The sequence below is a fragment of the Erinaceus europaeus genome, chromosome 1 (assembly GCF_950295315.1).
Source record: "Erinaceus europaeus chromosome 1, mEriEur2.1, whole genome shotgun sequence".
NCBI lineage: Eukaryota > Metazoa > Chordata > Mammalia > Eulipotyphla > Erinaceidae > Erinaceus > Erinaceus europaeus.
The window spans coordinates 180,189,629-180,215,065 of record NC_080162.1 but is presented as its reverse complement, the minus strand read 5'-3'; the positions used below and the strand labels follow the sequence as shown (position 1 = coordinate 180,215,065).

Genomic DNA, 25,437 nt, shown 5'->3' with positions numbered 1-25,437 from the left:
GGCTTACAATCTCTGACTTTTCAAATAAAGCCACCTTAGGATTTAGACACTGCTAAATATAGAGATGTACAAGAGCATTTCACTGTATTCTTTTTTGTTCTGCCTCCAGGGATATTGCTGGGGCTCATTGCCTGCACTATGAATCCACTGCTCCTGGAGGCTACTTTTCTCCCTTTTGTTGCCCTTGTTGTTTAATGTTGTTGTGGTTATTATTATTGTTGTTGCTATTGATGTCATTACTGGCTAGAACAGAGAAAAATGGAGAGAGAAGGGGAAAAAAGAGAGGGGGAGAGAAAGACACCTACAGACATGCTTCACCACCTGTGAAGCAACACCCCTGCAATTGGGAAGCCGGGGGCTCAAACCAGGATCCTTACGCTGGTCCTTGCGCTTGGCACCACGTGCATTTAACCCATTGCTCTACCGCCTGACCCCCATATTTCGATTTCTTTTTTTGCATGTCCTTAATAACTAATGATATTGACCATCTTTTTGTTTACGTGCTGTGTCTAGGTTGGTCGGTCAGTCAGACGGTCGGTAAGTAGGTAGGTAGGCAGAGATCTTGTAATGTCTATCAGAATATGCTACCCAATTTTCACCGTTGTAATTTTTTCTTATGGAAAAGTTCTTTATTCTAAATATGAATCAGATAAAACATGACAAAGATTTTCTCCCATATATGCTATCTCCTTCGTTCTCTTATCACTGACTTTTGAAAAACAGACTTTAGAGGTCCAGGAGGTAGTGTAGCAAATAAAGCATTGGACTCTCAAGCATGAAGTCCCAAGTTCAATTCCCAACATCACATGTACCATAATGATGGGCCAGTTCCTAACCCCCCCCCCCCCCGCCTCTCTCCTTCCTAGCTTTCCTCCCTCTTTCCTTCAGTAATAAATTAATTTTTAAAAAATAATAGTTTGTTGCATGTATATGTGTATGTAAACAGTCTCACAATAGAGTATTTCTATTAGGTTTAGTACCATTGTGGTTTCACACATTCTGAGTCATAAAAACAAGTCACAGTAAACTGAAAAGGCATTGTCCAAAAATATTTTCTCTTGGTAAGTATTCTGTGTGAACTTATGAGGGCCATGTGTACTTGTTTTTCTTCATTCATTAAAGTGTTCATAAGTGCAGACAGGTCAACATGGTTGGCATTGTTATTCAAGTCAGCTGTGTTAATTTTTATCTACTTGTGTCAATTGGTAACTGGTTTCTGAAATCTCTGACTAATCCTTTCGCAAATACTCCTTGCATTTCTACTATTTGTTTATTCATCTATTTTGAAGAGTCACAATAGGTGCATGAATAGTCAGCATTGTTATATTAACTTAGTTAACTCTTTATCATTATGAAAGGACCTTTCTTTGCTCCAGGTTATATTTTTAGCTTTGAAGTATACTTTATTGGATATCAGTAAAATCCCTCTAAGTTTCTCTCAACTAGATAGGTATGTCATACCGTTTTTTTTTTTAACTTTTAAAGTTATTCTGTTTTCCTCTATTTATTGAATTTTTAAAGTATATTACCTGCCACTCTGTTGGGCCAGCAAGATGACTCACTTGGGAAGGCACACGGCCTGTTATGCATGTGATCCTGGTATCCTTCCTCCTCCCTACCCCATCTCTACACACACACACACACACACACACACACACACAAGCTGGACAGCACCTTAACAACAGTAAGTTTTACAAGCTATATATGTAAAATTTCTTTCTGTTTATTTATGTCTTCTTTAACTTCTCTCAATAATGTATTGTAGTTTTCAGGGTACAAATTTCAATTCAGAGGCGGGGTAGATGCCATAATGATTATGCAAATAAGATTCTCATGCCTGAGGCTATAAAGTCCCAGATTCAATCCCCTGTACCACGGTAAGTAAACCAGAGCTGAACAGTGCTCTGGTAAAAAAAAAAAAAAAAAAAAAAGTTTCAGTTCCTTCATGCTTTTGGATGCTATCATAAATGAGACCTTTTTTTTTTAATATTTATTTTATTTATTTATTCCCTTTTGTTGCCCTTGTTGTTTTATTGTTGTAGTTATTACTGTTGTTGTCATTGTTGGATAGGACAGAGAGAAATGGAGAGAGGAGGGGAAGACAGAGAGGAGGAGAGAAAGAGAGACACCTGCAGACCTGCTTCACCACCTGTGAAGCGACTCCCCTGCAGGTGGGGAGCCGGGGTTCGAACCGGGATCCTTAAGCCGGTCCTTGTGCTTTGCGCCACCTGCGCTTAACCCGCTGCGCTACAGCCCGACTCCCTCTTTTTTTTTTTTTTTTTTAAGATTTTATTTACTTATTAGTGAGAAAAACAGGAGGAGAGAAAGAACCAGACATCACTCTGGTACAGGTGCTGCCTGGGATTGAACTCAAGACCTCGTGCTTAAGAATCTGATGCTTTATCCACTGCGCCACCTCCTGGACCAACATAAATTAGAGTTTTCTTAATTTCCTTCTTGGATCAATCATTGCTGGTATAACGAAATACAAATATGAGTTTTGATCTGTACCCACAAGCTTTCTGGATTCATTTACTACCTCTGAGGCTAACAGGATTTTCTACACACGGTATCATGATATTTGCAAACAGAAAGCTATACTTCTGCCTCTCTGATTTTGATGTCTTCTCTTTATTTTTCTTGTCTAACAGTTCTGACTGTATTTCAGTACAATGTTGAATGACAGTAGTGAAAAAAGGCATCCTTGTCTTCTTCCTGATCAGCTACAGTTTTCAGTTTTTGCCATTATGGTAAACATTAGCTATAGGTTGTTCATGAATGTCCTTTATCATACTGAAGAAGTTCCCTTTAAGTCCTGCACCACAAATCCACTGCTCCTGGAGGCTATTTTTTCCCTTTTGTTACCCTGGGTTTTTTTTGTTGTTGTTGTTTTTAATTTTTTTATTGGGGAATTAATGTTTCCCATTCAACAGTAAATACAATAGTTTGTACATGTATAAAATTTCTCAGTTTCCCATATAACAATACAACCCCCACTAGGTCATTTATCATCCTTCTTAGACCTGTATTCTCCCCACCCACCCACCCACCCCAGAGTCTTTTACTTTGGTGTGATACGCCAATTCCATTTCAGGGTCTACTTGTGGGTGTTTTTTTTTTTCCGATCTTGTTTTTCAACTTCTGCCTGAGAGTGAGATCATCCCATATCCATCCTTCTGTTTCTTACTTATTTCATTTAACATGAATTTTTCAAGGTCCATCCAAGATCAGCTAAAAATGGTGAAGTCACCGTTTTTTACAGCTGAGTAGTATTCCATTGTGTATATATACCACAACTTGCTCAGCCACTCATCTGTTGTTGGACACCTGGGTTGCTTCCAGGTTTTGGCTATTACAGACTGTGCTGCCAAGAACATATGTGTACACAGATCTTTTTGGATGGATATGTTGGGTTCCTTAGGATACCCTGGTTGTTTTTACCACTGTTGTGGTTATTATTATTGCTGCTATTGATGTCATTTGTTGTTGGATAGGACAGAGAGAAATGGAGAGAGGAGGGGAAGACAGAGAAGGGGAGAGAAAGAGAGACACCTGCAGACCTGCTTCACCACTTGTGAAGCAACTCCCCTGCAGGTGGCGAGCCGGGGACTCCAACTTGGATCCTCACGCTGGTCCTTACGCTTTGCATCACATGCACTTAACCCACTGCACTACCACTCAACTCCCAGTAATGCTAATTTTTAAGTTGATAATTTTGTATTGCCCATGAATGCTATTTTTAAATATCCAGTTGGCCACTGGCAGAAAAAGAAAAAAAAAAAAAAAAAAAGGCTCCCCACCCCTTCTCTAGATAGCCGACATGAATTTTTCCCAGTCTTGTGTGAGCCCTGGAAATTATTTTTACTGTTTTCCAATTGTTCTTTCCTTTGATTTGAGTAGGTTCCACCATGCAGTTACAGACTCAGCCAAAGACTCAACTCTCTGCAGATCTCAAAAAGTATATACACTTCCATTTAGTAGGTCTTCATCTATCTCTTCCAAATCCCCTTTCTCTCTGGGGTACCCTAGTACCAGAAGCAATTCTAGTTATTTTGTCTTCCCAAACTCTTATCTTGTTTCCTTATCTTAACAATACTGCTTTGTTCTTGTTCCATTAACAAACTTAAGTTTATAGTACAAATTCTTTCACCAGGAAAGTTTACCCTCTTTATTGTTTCTTCATGATAATAGCCTATTATCATCTAATGACTATTGCCAGATAATGTCATCACTTACATATCTTAAATGTTTCCAAGTTGCTTAAGGAGGAAGAGTATATACTACTGCTACATAGTGAATTAAAGCTAACTTAACGGCTTAAAAACCAAGCATTTATTTTTTTTCCAGAGAGCTTTGCCACCACTGAGGACTGGCAACCAAGGAGCAGCTTAGCTGGTTATTCTGGCCCGAGATCTCTCATAAAATTGCAGTCAAGATGTCAGTGGGCCAAAAGTCTAGGGCTGGAAGTTTGACAATGCCTGAGAGATCTGTTTCCAAGAAGACTCAATCAAACTCAGTTTGCTGGAGGCCTTGTTAGCTGTTGGCAGGAAGTCTCTACTTGTCACCACATAGGCCATTCCATAGGCTACTCACAATATGGCAGTTAACTAACTACTCCCAAGCTGAGCAGGGGAGGGGCTAGATGGGCACATGTGATGCTAGAGACCAAACTCGGGATCTCATGCTTCTGAGCCCAGGATTCTATCACAGCATCATCTCCCAGGTCACATTTCTACCATATTCTGTCAGTCCAGCAAACAATACTTAAGAGGATCACACAATGGAATAAATACTAGGAGGCAGGGATCATTGAGGCCCATCTTTGAGGCTAGCTACACAGAGGACAACACCTATTCTGTCTGCTCACAGAAAGTCTAAGCCAAAGTCCTTCCACAATTTGTGGTAGTTGTCAGGATTTCAGTGCTCTAAGCCAACTTTTTTTTTGGGGGGGAGGGGGGGGACGGGAGGTGTACCAAGGCACAGGGAAACATCATGACATAGGCACTTTCCCTTCTCCCCCACTGCCCAGGCACTCCCATGTGGTACAGGGAAACCCAGGTCACACACATGGCAAGGCACAAGCCATGTCAGGTGAGCTATCCCTTGGCTGGGAGATAGAAGGCACTTGTAGCTAACCTGAACCTGAGAAATGTTTAAATGATTCATCCCCTATTTTAATGACCAACCTAAATATCTGTCTCCTCTTATTAATCTCTAGAGCCAGGGAGCAATAGCAACAGTAAGCTTTATAGTAACATTAATGGATGCAGTAACAATAGTATCAAAACCAACAGTATTCCAATTACTTCTCACAACAAGCCTAAGAGATACATGGCATTACTCCTTATACTTTGGGCCTTGGAATCTTGATGATGATAGCTATCATAGTATACCTGGGCCAGCTTTATTATTCCTCTATCACACTTGACACCCTCCGGTCCTTGTGGGGCTCTTCTCATCTGATGAAATTCTGCCCTAGTCTGTCCTTGCATTCCACTTTAGTAAGCCCTTAAAATTCCCAGTTAGCTTCCATATTCCCAAGATCTACTACCAAACCTCTTTAAGAACCACCAAAGTCAGATGGTGGTGCACCTGATTAGGTGAACAGATTACAGTGCACGAGGACCCAGGCTCAAGCCGTTGGTCCCCACCTGCAGGGGAAGCTTCACAAGCGAAGCAGGGCTGCAGGTGTCTCTCTCCCTTCTCAATTTCTTTCTGTCTCTATCCAATAATTAATTAATTAATTAAAACATTAAAAAAGAGGGGTGGTAGCACACTGGGTTAAGCGCACATAGAACCAAAAGCAAAGCCTGCACAAGGATCCTGGTTCTAGCCCCCAGCTCTCCACCTGCAGGGGGGGCCCCTTCACAAGGGGTAAAGTAGATCTGCACGAGTCTATCTTTCATTCTCTCTCTTTAGCTCCTGCTCCTCTCTCAGTTTCTCTCTGTCCTATGCAACAACAACTACACAAATGGAAAAAGATGGCCACATCAGGAACAGTAGCTTCATACTCAGTGCAGGGACTGAGCCCCAACAATAATCCTAGAGGAAAAAAAAAAAAAAATGAAGAACCACCAGCAAACAACTTACACCTCTGAAATCCCCTGACAGAGCATTAGACTCTCATATACAGAATCGCTCAATGATAAAAATTTGATTAAATAAATTCTAATACTTCAGACTACAGATTATTAAATCACATCAGACTGCATTTTGTATAGTCCCAATTTTTTGTTTTTAGACAAAGAAGCAGAGAGATGGTGAAAGAAAAGACACCAAAGCTTCTTTCAGTACAGTGGGTTCACAGGTACATGGCAAAGTAAGTAGACTAAGTGAGCTATTTCACCAGCTCAGTCTGCATTTTAATAATACATAGTCACATAAAAACATATCTGCAGAAAAAAATAAAAGCATACGCCCCAAAATACTAGCAGTAACTATCTCTGTAAGCTTGCGTTTATTTTTCTGCCTCTCTACACCAACAAATTTTTCTATAAATATGAATGCAAATGTGTAACAACATACATTCTTAAAAATCAACAGTAAACTTGCAAAGTACAAATGTAAAGATAAAATTACTGCTTTTATAATAGAATATAGAGGGGAAAGAGAGGTGGAGAAAGAAAAAGAGGGGCCAGTAATAGCGCACCTGATTGAGTGCACACATTACAGTGCGCAAGGGCTCGGGCCCCTGGTCCCCACCTGCAGGGGGAAAGCTTTGCGGGTGGTGAAGCAGTATTGCAGGCGTGTCTCTCTCTCTCTCTCTCTCCACTCCCTCTTGATTTCTGGCTGTCTTTATCCAATAAATAAAGAAAAATGTTTAAATATTTTTTTAAAAAAGAGAAGGAAAAAGAGAGGCCTCTGTAGCACTTCTGTGTTACAAGTGTCTCCCTTTCTCCCTATCTGCCCCTTCCTCTCAATTTATCACAGTTTCTATCAAACAATAAAATAATAAGCATACAAAGTCTTTAAATAGGTCATACTTCTCATTACACTTAGAGAACAAAGTGTGTGTGTATGTGTGTATGTATAAGTTGGAATCAGGAGACCAGATTTTTTTTTCCACTTTTAAAAATTATGGTTTGGGAGTGGTGGTAGGGCAACGGGTTAAGCGCATGTGGCGCGCAAGGACCAGCATAAGGATCCCGGTTCAAGCCGTTGGCTCCCCACCTGCAGGGGGGTCCCTTCATAGGCGGTGAAGCAGGTCTGCAGGTGTCTATCTTTCTCTCCCCATCTCTGTCTTCCCTTCCTCTCTCCATTTCTCTCTGTCCTATCCAATAAGGACGACATCAATAACAACAATAACTACAACAACAGCAACAACAAAAAGGCAACAAAAGGGAAAATAAATAAAGTTAAAAAAAATTTTTTTAAATTATGGTTTAAACAAGTAGAACCTGAACTGGAACTGGTGTACTGCACCAAAGTAAAAGACTCTGGGGGGGAGAGGGGGAAGAATACAGGTCCAAAAAGGATGACAGAGGACCTAGTGGGGGTTGTATTGTTATATGGAAAACTGGGAAATGTTATGTACAAACTATTTTATTTACTGTTGAATATAAAACATTAATTCTCCAATAAAGAAATTAAAAAATAAAAAAAGAACATTACCATGGTTTTTTTGTTTTTAAATATTGATTTGTTTATTCCCTTTTGTTGCCCTTGTTGTTACATTCCATGTTCTATAATAATGTCATGTAAAATATCAAGTAAAATGTCAAATAACCTCGTATTCCATCGCCTAGTTTTAATTAGCTCTAAAAAATACACACTAATTCGGGAGTCGGGCTGTAGGGCAGCGGGTTAAGCGCAGGTGGCGCAAAGCACAAGGACCGGCATAAGGATCCCGGTTCGAACCCTGGCTCCCCACCTGCAGGGGAGTCGCTTCACAGGCGGTGAAGCAGGTCTGCAGGTGTCTCTCTTTCTCTCCTCCTCTCTGTCTTCCCCTCCTCTCTCCATTTCTCTCTGTCCTATCCAACAACGACAACAACAATAATACCTACAACAATAAAACAACAAGGGCAACAAAAGAGAATAAATAAATAAAATAAATATTAAAAAAAAACTAAAAAAAAAAAACACACTAATTCTACTATCTATGAATTTAAAGAAAACAAACACTGGTGCCCTCCTAAAGATGGTGTTAAAAATATATATATACATAGCAGATATCTAAACTGCTTCAAGGAGAGTGTTAACTTCAATCACATTTCCACATTTATTTTTAGACCTAACAGGATAAATAAACCTCTCATTTCTAACAGGAAAGCAATCATGGGGACCAGGTGGTGGTGCATCTGGTTAATCGTTCACATTACAATGCACAAAGTCCCAGGTTCAAACCCCTGGTCCCCACCTGCAGGGGGAAAGCTTCACCCACCAATGGTGAAGCAGGACTGCAGGTATCTCTGTTTCTCTCCCTCTCTGTCTCCCCCTTTTCTCTCTCAATTTCTGTTTCTATCCAATAATAAATAAACATATCTAAAAAAAAAAAAAAGTGAAAGCAATTACCATGAAAATTTACAAATCACCCATAGGTTTAAGAATTAAAGATGTAACCATCTTTGCCTGAAGAAGTCTTTTCTATGACTTTACTATCCCAAAACATATTAACTTTTCCCCTCATATTTGAACATGCTATTAGTCACTAACATAAGGGAGTCCTTTAGTAGTGTGAGAATGCACAACTATTACAATCAAAGCATATATATCTCCAGGCACTGTGTACAATTACTAACCAAAGCCCGGGTCTGCTTAGAGTCATATAGAACATTGCCTAGGAACTGTTTATAATGCCTGATTCAACAAGACCAATAACATAGACAGGCAGTAAAACTTTACTAAGATAGACCCATAAACTATAATTTTCAATGACATTGACTGGCACAAAGTGAATGACCACTTCCATCTGTCTATGGCAGAATATGAAACAAACTGTGCTAACTGTACCCATATAATTAATAGCAGGTATCCGTACAGTCATTTAGCAGCAATGTCACACCTACACAGGTTGTAAGTCATGTCTCACAAAGGTCCATCAATGCATCCAATGGAATTGACAGCAACTGTAAAGGTACAGGAAGCACTAAGTACAGGAGAGCTTTAAGATTTCTCTAAGCCTATATAAGTTGCATCTTTGATGAAAGCAGTATGAAACAAGAAAATTTCCTAACACAAGAGGAAAATCAAAGAACAACTTTGCATAAAGGAGAGTTTTGTTAATGAACTTGCATAAATTAAGCTTTACATGATAACACAATTATGTTGTTATTGTGGAAAACAAAAGAGCCTGCCTTGCTATAGTGCTAACTTTAGCACCATTCATCCACTCACTCCGCAAATACATGAACACAACATACAACAAAAGGTATTCTAGAACCTGGAGATGTTAACAGTGAACCAGTAAAGTGCTTTCTTCAGAGAGCAAACTGGAACCACCTTGCCCTCTCTAGTAACCAAAATAGTCCAGTGAAACTGAAGCATTTAGATGATATCCTGAGCACATGGTAAGTCTGAGATATATAAAGCCTTCGGTAAAGAGATCAAGTTGGTAACTGCTAACATGAGTCTGGAGCTCAGAAGACTCTACAGCAGGTATAACAGAAATCACAGGTTTGAGATGGCACGTGATGCAAAGGAAACAGATTTATCTCTTAGGTGAGGCGAACTTGGGGGAGGATTACTTCAAATATCTCACACACACACACACACACACACACACACACACACAAATTAAATCTCTTGACTGATAATCAAAAGAAAAAATATTTTCTGGTATTTTTGGTTATGATACAATGCCCTATTTGTTGCAGATGTTTTGGGTATTTATTTGTTTAACCAGAGACAGAAAGACAGCGGCAAAGTGAATGAAAGAAATCATAGCACCAAACCTTCCTTCTACGTGGTGAGGGCCAGGCTCAAACCTGAATCAAACACATGGCAAAACAACACACTATTCAAGTGAGCTATCTTACAGGTCATATAAAATTCTTGGAGAAGTACCAAAACCTAAGAAAATACTTCTTTCTATGAGTTTAAGGCAGGAAATGTTATTATTTACTTAGTAGAGCACATCTTTTCAGCACCATAGAAAAGGAATCTTTTTCCTTTTTCTTTGTTTTCTTTCTTTTTACCACAACACTGCTCAGCTCTGGCTTGCAATGGTGCTGGGACTTGAATCTGGGAACTTTGGTGCCCTAGGCATGAAACATTTCTGCACAACCATTTGGCTTTCTCCCCAGCTCAAGAGGAAATCTTTTTAAACACACAGAACTACTTCACAAAATTTGTCACTACAATTCCTTTCAGTCTGTAAAACTGCCACCTATTTAAGCAATATTGTAATCACAAGCATTCTCAACACCCCAAGTCCTGATGGAACAGAATATTAACAAAAGTAAATAAATAGACAAACCTTCTGCTCTGTATGCTCAGAAGCCACTGTCTTTCCAAGTAAAAATAGAATTACTTTATGATCCAGCAATACCACTCTTAGGCATTTAGCCAATGCACATGCAAACAATAATCCAAAGGGACATATGTACCTCTATGTTCATAGCTACATTATTTACGATTGTCAAAGAATGGAAGCAACCTAAGTACTCATCAACAGATGACTGGCTAAAGTTATGAGACACATACTCCATGGAATACTACCCCACGATCAACAAAGATAACACTGTCCTTTAGGACAAAATGGATAAAAGCAAGCAAATTGTTTCTAAGACTCTGTGATATGATGGTTATCTTTGGGAGGTAGAAAGGTGGGGACATAGTATTTTGGTAGCGGGTGTAGCGTAGAACTATACACTATCATCTTACAATCTTTTAAACCACTGTTACAAATAAAAAATGAAAAAATAAAATAAAATGCTGGTAAATTAGCCAATGGGGGAAAAAAAAAACTGAGGGGTCGGGTGGTGGCACACTGTGGAGAACTAATTACAATGCAGAAGGACCCAGGTTTGAACCCCTGGCCCCACCAACAGGGGGAAAGCTTTGCAAGTGGTGAGATGCTTCAGGTGTCTGTCTTTCTTCCCCATCTCCCCTTTCCCTCTGTCTCTATTAAAATTAAAGTTCTGACTGTCTCTACCCAATAAATAAAGATAAGAAAATTTAACTTAAACAATTGAAAGAAACTGTCACAAATTTTTTAAAAAACGCTGTCTTTCTTTTTTTTTTAAGAGCTTTTTTTTTAAATATTTATTTATTCACTTTTGTTGCCCTTGTTTTATTGTTGTAGTTATTATTGCTGTTATTGATATCGTCATTGTTGGATAGGTTGTTAGATAGGACAGAGAGAAATGGAGAGAGGAGGGGAAGACAGAGGGGGAGAGAAAGACAGACACCTGCAGACCAGATTCACCGCTTGTGAAGTGACTCACCTGCAGGTGGGGAGCTGGGGCTCAAACTGGGATCCTTCTGCCCATCCTTGCACTTTGCGCCACGTGTGCTTAACCCACTGCGCTACCGCCTGACTCCCAAGCTACTGTCTTTCAAGATTACTACTATAATCCTAAAACAATCTGCCCTGGAGCTGGGGAGGTAGCATAATGGTGATGCAAAAACTTTCATGTCTGAGAGTCTGAGGTCCCAGGTTCAGTCCTCAGTAACACTATAAACCAGAGCTGAGCAGTGCCCTGGTGCGTGTGTGCACGCATGCACCTCCCTCTCCCTCATTCTCTACCTCTCCTGTTAGAATAAAATATTAAAAACAGATAAATGGCAGGGTAGATAGCATAATGGTTATGCAATGAGACTCACATGCCTGAAGTTCCGAAGTCCCAGGTTCAATGCCCAGTATCACCATAAACCAGAGCTGGTGTATTTGTGTGTGTGTATGTTTAAGTTTGTCTGTCTGTCTCTCTCTCCCCCCCCCCCAGTCCTGTTAGGATATTATAAATAGATAAACAGCAGGGGTAGACAGCACAATGGTAGAGACTCTCATGCCTGAAGCTCCAAAGTCCCAGGTTCAATCCCCTGCACCACCATAAGCCACAGCTGATCAGTGCTGTTTAAAAAAAAAAAAAAAACTTGCCCTATTCAACTTCTGTTGAGTACACAGAATTTAAGTGCTCTATAACACAGTAATCAGGTTATAGTTACAGAGTGCTGAATTAAAACTTTTCACAATTTACAACTTAAACATCATTTAAGTATGATATGTATCAACACAAACTCACCTGATTTATTTGAAGCATGTTAAGACAATATTGACCAAACTGTTGTATCCTTCAGGGCTCCAAAAAAAAAAAAAAAACTGGAAAATAAAAAAGAAACAAAGCTCAACTTAGTGATCTGAATGATTAGCATTTTCAACACATGACTCTGATACAAATCAGGGTTGATCTAGATCAACACAGAACTTTACTTTTTAATAGTTATCTATTTATTTGTTTGTTAAACAGGCACAGAAAATTAGAGGAAAGGAGAAATAGTGACCAAAAAAAAAGACACCTTCAGCACTGCTTCACCTTTCGTGAAGCTTTCCCCTCCTGGGTGAGGGCCAGGAGCTTGAACCTAGATCCTAGCACGTTGAATTCAACTGGGCACACTACCAACCATCTCATCCAGGCTCACAGCTCAGGACTTTCTATGGTGACTAACCAGTCCTATAGCTGTGCTGTCCAGGTAGCTACTAGACACGAGGTAAGTGAAGAAACCAAGAAAATACATTTTTAATTTTTTTTAAGTATTTTTATGTATTTACTAATGAGAAAGATAGGAGAAGAGACAGAAAGAACCAGACATCACTCTGGTATATGTGCTGCCAGGGCTTGAACTCAAGACCTCATGCTTGAGAGTCCAGTGCTTTATCCATTGTGCCACCTGCCTGACGACCATTTTTAATTTTTTAAAGTTACTTTAAAGTTAAATGAACAGGGATCAGGCGGAGTGCAACAGGTTAAGCACACATGGCACCAAGCACCAGGACCAGTGTAAGGATCCTGGTTCGAGCCCCCGGCTCCCCACCTGCAGGGGAGCCACTTCACAAGTGGTGAAGCAGGTCTGCAGGTGTCTATCCTTCCCTCTTCCTGTCTTCCCCTCCTCTCTGGATTTCTCTCTGTCCTATCTAACAACAACATCAATAACAACAACAACAATAATAACCACAACAATAAAACAACCAGGGCAATGAAAGAGGGGGAAATGGCCTCCAGGAGCAGTGGATTCATGACCCAGCAATAACCTTGGAGGCAAAAAAAAAAAAAAAAAAAAAAAAATCAAATGACCACCTGTGGCTAATGGCTATCATGCCGGACAATACAAATGTAGACTCAACAAATGCCCTGACAGTTCTGAGTTCTAAGATAACTAAAGCAAAAAGTGAAGTTGTTCAAAAAAAACTAAGTTTCAGATTAGCATTTACTGTGTGTTTTCTTGCTCCACTAAGATTCTCTTTGTTCTCACTGTAATCAGCACCACCCTCCACAGTAGACTAAAGAAGATGCAACACAAGAGTCGGGCTGTAGTGCAGAGGGTTAGCGCAGGTGGCGCAAAATACAAGGACTCGCGTAAGGATCCCAGTTCGAGCCCTGGCTCCCCACCTGCAGGGAAGTCACTTGACAAATGGTGAAGCAGGTCTGCAGGTGTCTATCTTTCTCTCCCCCTCTGTCTTCCCCTCCTCTCTCCATTTCTCTCTGTCCTATCCAACAACGACTACAACAATAAAACAACAAGGGCAACAAAAGGGAATAAATAAATAAATATTAAAAACAAAAAAGAAGAAGCAACACATTCAAGTATTCTCTTAGGTGGTATGGAAGAGTAAGTACAGAGTAAGACTACCTAGCTAGATTTTTTTTGTTGTTTGTAGTCACTATAATCATTATAAAAATAACATGGTCGTTAAATTTTACATTGAAAATGTCCCTAAAAAGTCACTATTATGATACATCCTATTGTTACATTTGGATTTGTTCCCTTCTGGACCTGACCTTTCTTCCCTTGGTTTTCTTTCTTTTCCATGGTAAATCTCTTCTGCACAATGCTTATGTACTTACAGATATGTAAATGTTTATATGCAAATAAATGTGAATATATATATATATATATATATATATATATATATATATACACATACATGTATATACTTAGCTACTCTTTTCTTCTCTTTTCTGAGGCGCCAGGAATAAATGTATACATTTGGTTACCATTTTTTTCACCTTTTCCTTTGGGGGGAGGGGTGCCAGCTATAGCTCAAGGTCTCAAACATGCCAAGTGGCATTCTACCATGGAGCTGTACCATGAGTCCCTTGACTTATTTTTCAAGATAACACACTGAGGTCAATTCATAATGACTGAAAGTTTTTAATATATGTCTTACAATAGTGGTCTTAGTATTTGTATAAGTTTTTATATTTTCCAAGAGAATCATTATAAGGTCTGGATTTGAGTAACAGTGAATTTGAATTTAGGTCAGTCTTCACACTATTTTTTATGCCTTAGTAACTATTTTGTGTGTCTATGAGGTGTGTGTCTATCTCTATAATCTTTAAAAAGGCACGAGCACGTGTGTGTGTGTGTGTGTGTGTGTGTGTGTGAATGTCTTTCTGTCTGTCCATCTTTCTAATCTTTAAAAAGTAAAGTTGTGGGGCTGGGTGGTAGCGCACCTGGTTGAGCACCCATGTTACAATGTGCAAGGATCCAGGTTCAAGCCCCCAGTCCCCACCTGCAGGGAGAAAGCTTCGCAAGTGGTGAAGCAGTGTTGCAGGTATGTCTCTGTTCCTCTCTTTGTCTCCATATCTCTCTCTCTCTCTCACCTCCTTCCCTCTCAATTTCTGGCTATCTCTATCAGAAATAAAGAAAAATAAATAAATAAATAAAAAGTAAAGTTGTGGGGCTGGGTGGTAGTGCACCGGGTTAAGCTCACATAGTGCAAAGCGCAAAGATGGGCTCAAGGATCCCGGTTCAAGCCCCTAGCTCCCCACCTGCGGGGGGGGGGCCACTTCGCAAGTGCTGAAGCAGGTCTGCAGGCATCTACTTTTCTCTCCCCATCTTCCCCTCCTCTCGCAATTTCTCTCTGTCCTATACAGCAACAACAACAGAAGAAAAAAAAAAGGTGGCCGCCAAGAGCAGTGGATTCATGGTGCAGGTACCCAACCCCCAGAGATAACCCTGGAAGAAAAAAAAAAAAAGTAAAAGTTGTAGAGGTCAGGTGGTGCATGCACCAGGTTGAGCACAGGTGCCCAGGGACCTGAATTCAAGCCCCAGCTGCCATCTGCAGGGGAATGCTTCACAAATGGTGAGGCAGTGCTGCAGTTATATCTCTTTCCCTCTCTACCTCTCTTCCCTCTCAATTTCTGACTCTAGCCAATAAATGAAATTAAATCAAATTAAATTTTCTTTAAGGCTGTAGAGGTCCCAGAGCTGGCACAATGGTAAAGTGTTGGGCTCTTGGTCATGAGGTCCTGTATCCAAAGCCTGGCACTACATGTGCCACAGAAATGCTCTAGTGTTCTCTATCTTCGTCTCTCTCCCTTCATTATTGAATTTAAAATAAATAAATAAATAAATAAATAAGTGACCAGAAAAGTGGTTCAAGTGGTAGAACAATGGAATTGCATTGTAAAGTTTCCATTCGGTCCCCAAATTCACATGGACCACAATAGTGCTCTTGTTTGAGTCTGTCTCTCTATCCCATGGGAAACTCTCTTGCATACACAATAAAGTAAATTTTTTAAATAAAAAAATATATATACAGGGAGTCGGGCGGTAGTGCAGTGGGTTAAGCGCATGTAGTGCAAAGTGCAAGGACCACTGTAAGAATCCCAGTTCAAGCCCCCGGCTCCCCATCTGCAGGGGAATCGCTTCACAGGTGGTGAAGTAAGTCTGCAGGTGTCTGTCTTTCTCTCCCCCTCTCCATCTTCCCCCTTCTCTTCATTTCTCTCTGTCCTATCCAACAACAACAACAGCGTCAATAACAATAATAAGTACAACAATAAAAAAACAAGCAATAAAAGGGTAAATAAATAAATATTTTAAAAAATACACACAAGCTCAGTGACTTGACAGAAATTTATTTGAAAAATAAAATAAAATAAAAGGTAGCAAGAGGTCCAGGAGGTGGCATAGGGGATAAAATGCTGGACTCACAAGCATGAGGTCCTGAGTTCAATGCCTGGCATCACATGTGCAGGGTGGTTCTCTCGTGTCCCTCCCCATCCAAATAAATAAATCTTTAAAAAAAAAGGGGGGGGGAGTCGGGCTGTAGCGCAGTGGGTTAAGCGCAGGTGGCGCAAAGCACAAGGACCGGCTTAAGGATCCCGGTTCGAACCCCAGCTCCCCACCTGCAGGGGAGTCACTTCACAGGCGGTGAAGCAGGTCTGCAGGTGTCTATCTTTCTCTCCTCCTCTCTCTCTTCCCCTCCTCTCTCCATTTCTCTCTGTCCTATCCAACAATGACAACAACAATAATAACTACAACAATAAAACAACAAGGGCAACAAAAGGGAATAAATAAAATAAATATTAAAAAAAAAAAAGCCTATGCCTTAGTGGTAGACAACTTCTAAGAAATAATACATTGGCAGAAATAATCAGATACCACCTCCAGGGCAAGGTTATAAAAAGAATATAACTTCCATCTTTGGTGTCACCTGCTCTCATTTTATCACTCATTCGTGCTAAGGAAGCCAGCTGCCATAACATGAGCTGTATTTGGTTATGTTCACATTACAAAGAACTGAGGTAGGTCTCCAAACTAAGAACTGCAGCCCATTAATCCCCAAGGAACAAAATCATGCCAAAAGTCACATAAAGTAAGCTTGAGAGTAGTTCTCCCTCCAGCTGAGCTACCAGAAGAGATTCCAGATATAGGCTCAAAAACAAGCTCATAAATGACCTTGAACCACAGGCACTAAGCTAAGTTATACCCAGACTTCTAACTCCAAGAAACTATGAGTTAATATTTATTTTTTTAGGTCTCTAAATTCTGAAGGAACATAATTCTACTCAACTCTGAAATTCTAAAATGCTATAGTTGTTTAGTTATCAATTAGCATGCCAAATAAAATAATAATAATAGGCCAAATAAAATCCCAGTGCAACATAGTCAAATAAGTATCATTAGAATTTGGAAGTGGGGCAGGGGAGATAACATAATGGTTATCCAGAAAGACTCTCATGTCTGAGACTCCAAGGATCCAAGTTCAATCCCCAGCACCAGTATAAACCAGAGCTGAATAGTGGTCTGGTAAAAAAAAAAAAAAAAAAAAAAAAGATTTTCAAAGTGGTAATTTATAAATAAAACACATATTTATAGATGAAGCCATCAAAATTATAACATTAGTCAACAGTACAAATTCTAGACTATAACCAATAAATATAGATCAAAGTTTTGTTTTAATTGAAAGCAAGTCATGTAGAAACTAAAATATGAATAAACCACTAAAATAATCTGTGATTTTTCTGTTCCTTCCTACAAGAAAGAAAGAAAGATGTATTTATTTACTGAGAGAGAGAGAGCGCAAGCAAGCCAGAGTACTGCTCTGGCCCAAGTGATACTATGTACCTCACATTTGATAGCCTAACACTTTATCCACCTCACCACTTCCTAGACCATTGTCTTTTCCTAGAATTTAACAATATTTAGTAAGCACTTTCAGAAATTCCATTGCTAAAATTAAATGTAACTCTTTAAAAATTATCAGTGTTTATCTACACAGTACTTGTTAGTGTCTCTTCAACATTAGAGGTGAAGTCATTAATTCAGTCACTAACACCCATGACTAAGTCCAGAGGTAGGTAGCATAAAGTGTAGAAATTAAAAAAAAAATGGGGAGCTGGGCGGTGGTGCAGTGGGTTAAGTGCATGTGGCGCAAAGCACAAGGATCGGCATAAGGATCCCCACCTGCAGGGCGGTGAAGCAGGTCTGCAGGTGTCTGTCTTTCTCTCCCCCCTCTGTCTTCCCTTCCTCTCTCCATTTCTTTCTATCCTATCCAACAACAATGACATCAGTAACCCCAACAAGGGCAACAAAGGGGAAAATAAATAAAATACATATAAAAATAAAAAAGTAAAAAAAAAAATGTAGAAATAGCTTTAAGTTTCAATCTTCTGATAATTGTATGCAGTAACAAAAATGTGAGTGCCCATTACCTTTTTTAAATATTCTTTCATTCTGTGCAACTATTTTACATAAATTCAAAAAACTTTGATAAAGTATCAAGGTACATCAATAAGAAACAGGGCAATTTAATAATGACTATGATTTCATAAAGCCCACCTCTTCCGTCTCTGTCGAAAGTTTCCAGCTAAAGCTTATTCCAAGTACAGCTAAGTACTTTTAAAGAACTCTATTCACAAGTCCCAAATATGCCCTACACTAACCATTCTGTTTCAGTGTAATCGCTACTTCTTCAACCAAAACCAATTTTCAGTTATTTGTGAACTGTTTCCCTACTATATTTATGGCCTTAGAGTATATGAAACCAGATTTCTAAGTCTCTTGCTAATAACCAGATATGCCCTACAGTGATAAACAGTGAGGCACATTTGGACATGCAGTTCCAGATTCCAAGCACTGACTGCAAACAGGCAGCAGAGCAGTATATAGATAGCAGGCACTAATCACTGCGGAAAACTTGCTAATCAGGAAGAATTAGAATATCAACACATATCTGAAATGAACTGTTTTTATTATAAATTGCCCATCAGATAGAAATGTGCATGAATTTTTAAAATCCTTAATGATTAAATACTGCTTTATAAAAATGGCATTATTAAATTAATATGTTTGGGGCTGGGGAGATAGCATAATGGTCATGCAAAAAGACTCATTCCTGAGGCTCCACGCTCCCAAATTTTTTATATTAGTATTTATTTTCCCTTTTGTTGCCCTTGTTTTTTTATTGTTGTTGCAATTACTATTGTTGTTGATGATGTCGTCGTCGTTGGATAGGACAGAGAGAAACGGAGAGGGGAAGGGAAAACAGAGAGGGGGAGAGAAAGACCTAAAGACCTGCAGACCTGCTTCACCACCTGCGAAGCGACTCCCCTGCTGGTGGAGAGCTGGCCTGGAGCTCGAACCGGGATCCTTACACTGGTCCTTGTGCTTCCCTAACCCGCTGCGCTACCGCCCAGCCCCCTATATTCTTTTTTTTAAGATTATATTTACTTACTAAGGAGAAAAACAGGAGGAGAGAAAGAACCAGAAATCACTCTGGAACATGTGTTGCCAGGAACTGAACTTGAGACCTCATGTTTGAGAGTACAATGCTTTATCCACTACGCCACCTCCCGGACTACCAAATTCCCAGATTCAATACCCCAAACTACCATAAGCCATGAGTAGTGCTCTGGTAAAAAAAAAAAAAAAAAGTGCAAAAGTTTAAATTAACTTTTGTAAATTTTATATATAAGTACCCATACCATAATTACAGGCAATCTCACTTATATCACTTACTTGATCATTCAAAAAGCAAAAAAGCTGAGGAAATAGCATAATGGTTACACAAAAGACTCATGCCTGAACTGAGGCTGAGGTCTCAGGTTCAGTCCCCAGCACCACCTTAAGCCAGAGCTGAGAAGTGCTCTGGTCTCTCTGTCTCTCTGCATAACATTAAAATAAAAAGAATAAGACTTTTTTTAAGTGGTCCAGGAGGTGGCGCAGTGGCTAAGGAACTAGGCTCTCAAACATGAGGTCCTGAGTTCAATCCCTGGCAGCACATGTGCCAGAGTGCTGTCTGGCTCTTTCTCTCCTCCTCCTGTCTTTCTCATTAATCAAGAAGGGAGTCAGGCGGTAGTGCAGCTAAGGATCCCAGTTCCACCCCCCAGCTCCCCACCTGCAGGGGAGTCGCTTCACAAGCAGTGAAGCAGGTCTGCAGGTGTTTTTCTCTCCCCCTCTGTCTTCCCCTCCTCCATTTCTCGATGTCCTATCCAATAACGATGACATCAATAACAATAACTACAACAATAAAAAAACAAGGGCAACAAAGGGGAAATAAATATAAAAAATAAAAAACATTAATATGGCAAATAAAATCTTTAAAAAAATAAATTTTATAAATAAGTAGATTTTTTTTTTAAAAGTTTACTATCCTAATTGGTTTTTGCTATTATTGTTGTTGGGTGCCCAAACAGGAATTATCCTAATTTTTACAACTACAAATTACTACAAAACTAAACAAGTCAAATTTCTTATTCTTTTTTTTTTTTTTTTTTTTAAATATTTATTTTATTTATTTATTCCCTTTTGTTGCCCTTGTTTTTTTTTTTTTTTATTGTTGTAGCTATTATTGTTGTTGTCATTGTTGGATAGGACAGAGAGAAATGGAGCGAGGAGGGGAAGACAGAGAGGAGAAGAGAAAGATAGACACCTGCAGACCTGCTTCACCGCCTGTGAAGCGACTCCCCTGCAGGTGGGCAAATTTCTTATTCTAAAACACAGTCCTTAAAAGGCTGCTCTTAGGTGTTTCACTTTATTTTTTAAGTAGGCACCAAAAATTGATTTTATACAAGATAAACAAAATAGGTATAAATTTCATTATCTCTTAAAAGCCTACAAGAGATTCTAAGAATTACATGGAAGTTCTACTCCACAGACAATTCCAATGGGAAAAAAAAAAAAAAAAAACCCACACATCATTGACTAAGAGAAAAAGAAAATAACATTTACCAAGGCACCATTTTTATATGCCAGGTGCCTTATTTTGCCTTTTTTTTTTTTTTTAGTAAATCATTTAATCTTCATCACCTTGCAACATTCTCCTGTATTTTCTATAAAAGTGATTGTTTTAAAATTTTTTTTGTTATCTTTATTTATTGGATAGACACAGGCAGAAATCAAGAGGGTAGGGGAGACAGTGAGAAAGAGAGGCACCTGCAGTCCTGCTTCACTTGCAAAGCTTTCCCTCTGCAGGTGGGGACCCGGGGCTCGAACCCAGGTCCTTGAGCACTGTACCAAAAGTGATTGTGTTAACAGCCCCCAGTGACACTGCCAGATGCTAGGATTCAAACCCAGTCTGACCTGGTTCAATGTTCCCTTCTATCTACTAGGCAATTTTTCTTTTTCTTAGTGATTTAATAATGGTTAACAAGATTATACAATTAAAGGCATAGATTCCAGACTGAACCCAACCCCCAACCTCCAGTTTTCACAAAAGTCTTAGGAGGCAGTTTGGCTAGTTTATTATTTATTTTGCAAGCTTGCTGTTTCAACTATCTATATTCCACAAATGACAGATTTTTTTTTTTTTTTTACATTCAGTTACTATTATGAGAAAGAGAGAAACCACAGCATAGCTCAGTTTTGGCATATGAGTTGCTGAGGCTCAAACTTGGGACCTCATGCACACAAGTACTCTACCATTTATGTTCTTCCTCAGACAGCCTCGTATAAAATGAAGACTTACTAAAATGTTTTCTGTAACAAAGGACTTGACCTCATGAGTATGTGTGCATAGAAAAAGTCTTGCTATAAATCTTTTCACAGCTCAGGCCCACTTGTTTCATTCAGACAGTAGTACAGAAAGAATGATATCACAGCACCGGAGCTTTCTCAGTTCCGTGTCAGAACACCTCCCACATGGTGTCACGGCTTGAATGGGGGCTGTCTGGGCCTTGCCAGGCAGGGCTCTGTGCCGTTGGTAGCTGGGTGAGGCCCCTGGCTTCACCTCCAATAATGGCCAGGCTTCTATTGTATATTCAATTAAAGGGGGTTATTCAAAAGCAAACAATGCCTCATACATAAATATAAATTGTAATTACTGCAGATTTCTGACATCCCTCTAATAATTTCACAAGTGGACAGAAGAGGTAGAAATGCATCTGCATGACCTAATGGTATTGCGCACATCAAACTATTCGCCCTAAGATTAACACACTTTGCAAGATTTAGATTTTTCCCATTTATTATCATCAGATACCATGCAAGGTATTCAAAAGAAAAGGAGGCCAAATAATAGGAAAAGATTAATAAAGAATGGTGCTACTCGAGGGTCAGGCGGTAGTGCAGTGGGTTAAGTACATGTGGCCACACAAAGCGGAAGGACCCCAGTTCCAGCACTGGCTCCCCACCTACAGTGGAGTCGCTTCACAAGCAGTGAAGCAGTTCTACAGGTGTCTTATCTTTCTCTCCCCCTCCTCTCTCCATTTCTCTCTGTCCTATTTAACAAAGATGACATCAATAAGAGCAATAATAACTACAACAATAATTTTTTAAAAAAGGGCAACAAAAGGGAAAATAATTTTTTTAAAGGTGCCACTTTGGCGCTCTTTTTCTCCCCCCCCCCAGTAATATATATATATATATATATATATTTTTTTTTTTTACCAGAACGCACTGTTCAGGGGATTGAACCTGGGGCTTTGGAGCCTCAGGCATGAGAATTACTTTGCATAACCATTATGCTATCTACCCGCTGCCCAATAAATAAATATTTTTCGAAAACTTTTTTTTTTTTTTTTTTTTACCAGAGCACTGCTCAACTCTGGTGGTTCTGAGCACCGAACCTGGGACCTTTACTGACTCAGATATGAAAGGGTTTGTTTTTGTTTTTTATAACCATTATGCTAGCTCCCCAGCCCTAAAGTACACCCTTAAATTATACAGCAGAATGAATTTTTAAGGGAAAAAAATTAGATTTGTAAAATATATACATCATATCCTACCAACTAACGATCACATAAGGATAGATACATTTCAAATTGCGCTGACATGTAACGAAAGGTGGCAATAGTGACTGGAGTGGAAACGATCTGAGAAAAAAAAAAAATTTAAAAGAGCATACACGCCACACAATTTGGCATAAGTGTTTCACAAATTTAATACAGGCCTGCTGCAAAATGCAGCAAATCTACAATTCAAGTGATATGTGATAGCTCTGGCTTGCAGTGAAATATAAAATGAACCATGTGGAAAACTGGCCATATCACAAAACAGCCGAGATGCTGAATGAGTTGGTTATGACGGTTTTATTAAATAACAGTTCCCCCTCCCCCAGAGGGGGGAACTCTATTAACAACAGCATATTTGAATCATCTTTAGAAAGCAACCACCGGGAGGAAACCTCCTGGAGAAATGTTGCGATCTTTTCTCCTAGGAGCGTACCAGTATCCAGTCTGCCCATCCTAATTCTGATTTCAAACGATCATCAGGCTCTTTAACCCCAGTGAATGCTCAGCAAAAAAAAAAAAAAAAAAAAGTTGACCCAAATGTATGAAAACATGCGTTCAAATGAAAGGGCTTTGGTTTTATCAGTGAAATACCTTTTAAAGGTATTTCGCTCCTATCTTTTCAGCAGGAACCACCCACTTAAAAAAATAAATAAAATAAAAAATAAACCTTTAGTGCATTTCCCTAGTTGAACGATCCTTCTATATACCTCCAAGGAGTTATTAACCAGGGTGTATAGGGGGTGGCGTGGGGTGGGGGGCCCTGCTAAACAAGGACCCTTTCCTAAGGACATTATTTACAAATGCACCGCTGCACTTATTTCCGGGGACGTCCAGGACCGCGAGGCCCTTTTCCCCGCCTCCCGCGCCGAGAATCCCCATCTTCGCTGGCTCCTCGCCGGGCCCCCGCGGAACACCCCCACCGCACGCCCGGGTCCTCCGCACCGCCCAGGCCCTTCCCGGGGGCGGGGGGGGGGGGGTAGAGAGGCTGGAGGCCCGGCCTCAACACGGCGGCTTCGGGAACCGATCTTTGTCTCCTCGCCCAACTCCCTTCACCTCGGCAAGGTCACTAACTGCCAAGCACCCCCCAGCCCTTGGAAGCCGAGCCATCGCGGTCGCAGTTCCTCCAAGCCCGGAGCAGAACTTGCCCGTCACAGGATTCATTTTATCCGCCCCCCCCCTACGGCCCCACCTACCTTCCCCGCCCGGGCGCCTCACGGCCTCAGCACTTGCCCATTCTACAGAAATCGCCGCCGCCGCCGCCGCCTCCCGCAAGCGCCCCAGGCCCCGCAGACCCTCCCGGGCCGCCTCCTCCTCCTGCTCCTCCTCCTCCTGCTCCTCCTCCCGGGGCCGCCGCAGGGACCCTCCCCCGGGGCCGCCCTCCTCCGCCTCCTCCACCTCTGCCGCCTCCTCCTCTTCTCCCCAAAGTGCCGCCAACCCCACCGGCCTGCTTCCGGCCCTCACGACCCCACCTGGCAGCGCCCGGGCGAGCTCAGCCTCCCCGGGACCCCGCACTCCCCCGAGCGCCGGCTCCCGGCCGCCCTCCCGGCTCCTCCCCTCAGGACACCTGTGCCATCCCACCCTCCACGCGCACACAGCGCGCACACACGCCGCCCCCCAGCCGCCGCCCCCCAGCCGCCGCCCCTCCCCTCCCCTCCCCTCCCCCTGCGGCCCGGAGCAGCCCGAGCCCCGGGAGCAGGCGCGGGGGAGGGGAGGCCGCCGAGGGGCCCGCTCGGCCCGGGGTGCGCCGGGCGCCGCGGACCTGCAGGGCTCCCCCGCGCCCTCTGCCTTCCTCAGCCAGCGGGGCGGAAGTCGGGGCCTCCCGGACGCCCGCAACCACGGTTATTTACCTTCTTGCCGCAGACACTTTGCAGGCGGCCCCAACATTGGCAAACACTACAGGGCACTGACCTCGCTCGGCCGCCGCCGCCGGCTTCCACCCCTCCGGCTCCCCACCCTCCGCCTCCGCCTCCGCCCGCCTCCCCTGCGCTCCCGCCGCGCCCGGGCTACGGCGGCCGCTCCCGCGCCCCTGCCCGCCCGTCACACGCGCACGCGCGCGCGTTCCCGATCCCTCGCGGACCCGCGCCGCGTGCCCGGCGCCCGCCCTGCCTCTACTCTCCCCTCGCTGGTCCGCGGCCCAGCACCGCCATTGTTCCCGGCGACGCTCCCGCCCCCTGGCGGCCATCTGACACTCCCCCCCATCCCCCCCCCCCCCCCCGCAGCAGCGGCAGCCCCGGACGCTGCGGTACTGGCGCCGGCCCGCTGGGCCCCCTCCCCGATTTAGGGCCTTTCCCCGGGGCATCGGGAACCCGGGTAGAAGACGCGCTCTGGCCGCAGCCTCCGGGTCCCCAGCCGGGTTTCCCGCCCCCTCGGCTGCAGAGGATGAGCTGCAGCGCCTCAAGGCTGCTCCTTCCACACCTGCGCTAGGCAACTGCCTCCCCACCCTTTTGACCCTCTTGCTATTTATTTCCAGACGGCGATCCGCACCCAGATCCCCTGTCCCTACCTTCCCCAGATTCTCGGGCTGCCCCCCCCTCTGCTCTGCTGGGAACCAGCGACCATCCCCGTCTGCCCTGGCCGCCGCGTTGCGATGCACCGCGTAGGGGATACTGCACCTTTGCAGACTTGGGGGTGGGGAGAGGGAAGGGAGGGGGATAGTGCAACTATCTCTCCCAGAAAACACTAATAATCGGTAAATGACCTGCCCTCCATGATAGGCAGTTTGGCCTCAGGTAGAAAGAAAGAGAGAGAGAGAATAATCCAAAAATGAGAAGCATCATAGAACGGTGGCCTAGATCCCAGATTGTGGTGGCAACAGTGCCAG

General features: G+C 42.0%; 1 protein-coding gene across 10 annotated transcripts in view; it reads right to left on the bottom strand.

Annotated features, from left to right (window-relative positions):
• STAU2 (staufen double-stranded RNA binding protein 2) overlaps window positions 1-24,556 on the bottom strand; it is a 284,150-nt gene extending 259,594 nt beyond the window's left edge. For 4 of the 10 annotated variants that reach the window (XM_060200094.1, XM_060200086.1, XM_060200116.1 and 1 more), the window contains exon 1: window positions 12,183-12,259. Coding sequence is in view for 1 of the 10 variants with exons in the window: in XM_060200116.1 (XP_060056099.1) it covers window positions 12,183-12,200 (18 nt within the window). In the remaining 9 variants the exon portion in view is untranslated. Of the gene's footprint in view, window positions 1-9,001; window positions 9,066-12,182; window positions 12,261-24,463 lie in introns of those variants that run through there. The other 6 variants (XM_060200104.1, XM_060200101.1, XM_060200121.1 and 3 more) reach the window with 3 other exon arrangements.
• Window positions 24,557-25,437: the final 881 nt, after the last annotated feature.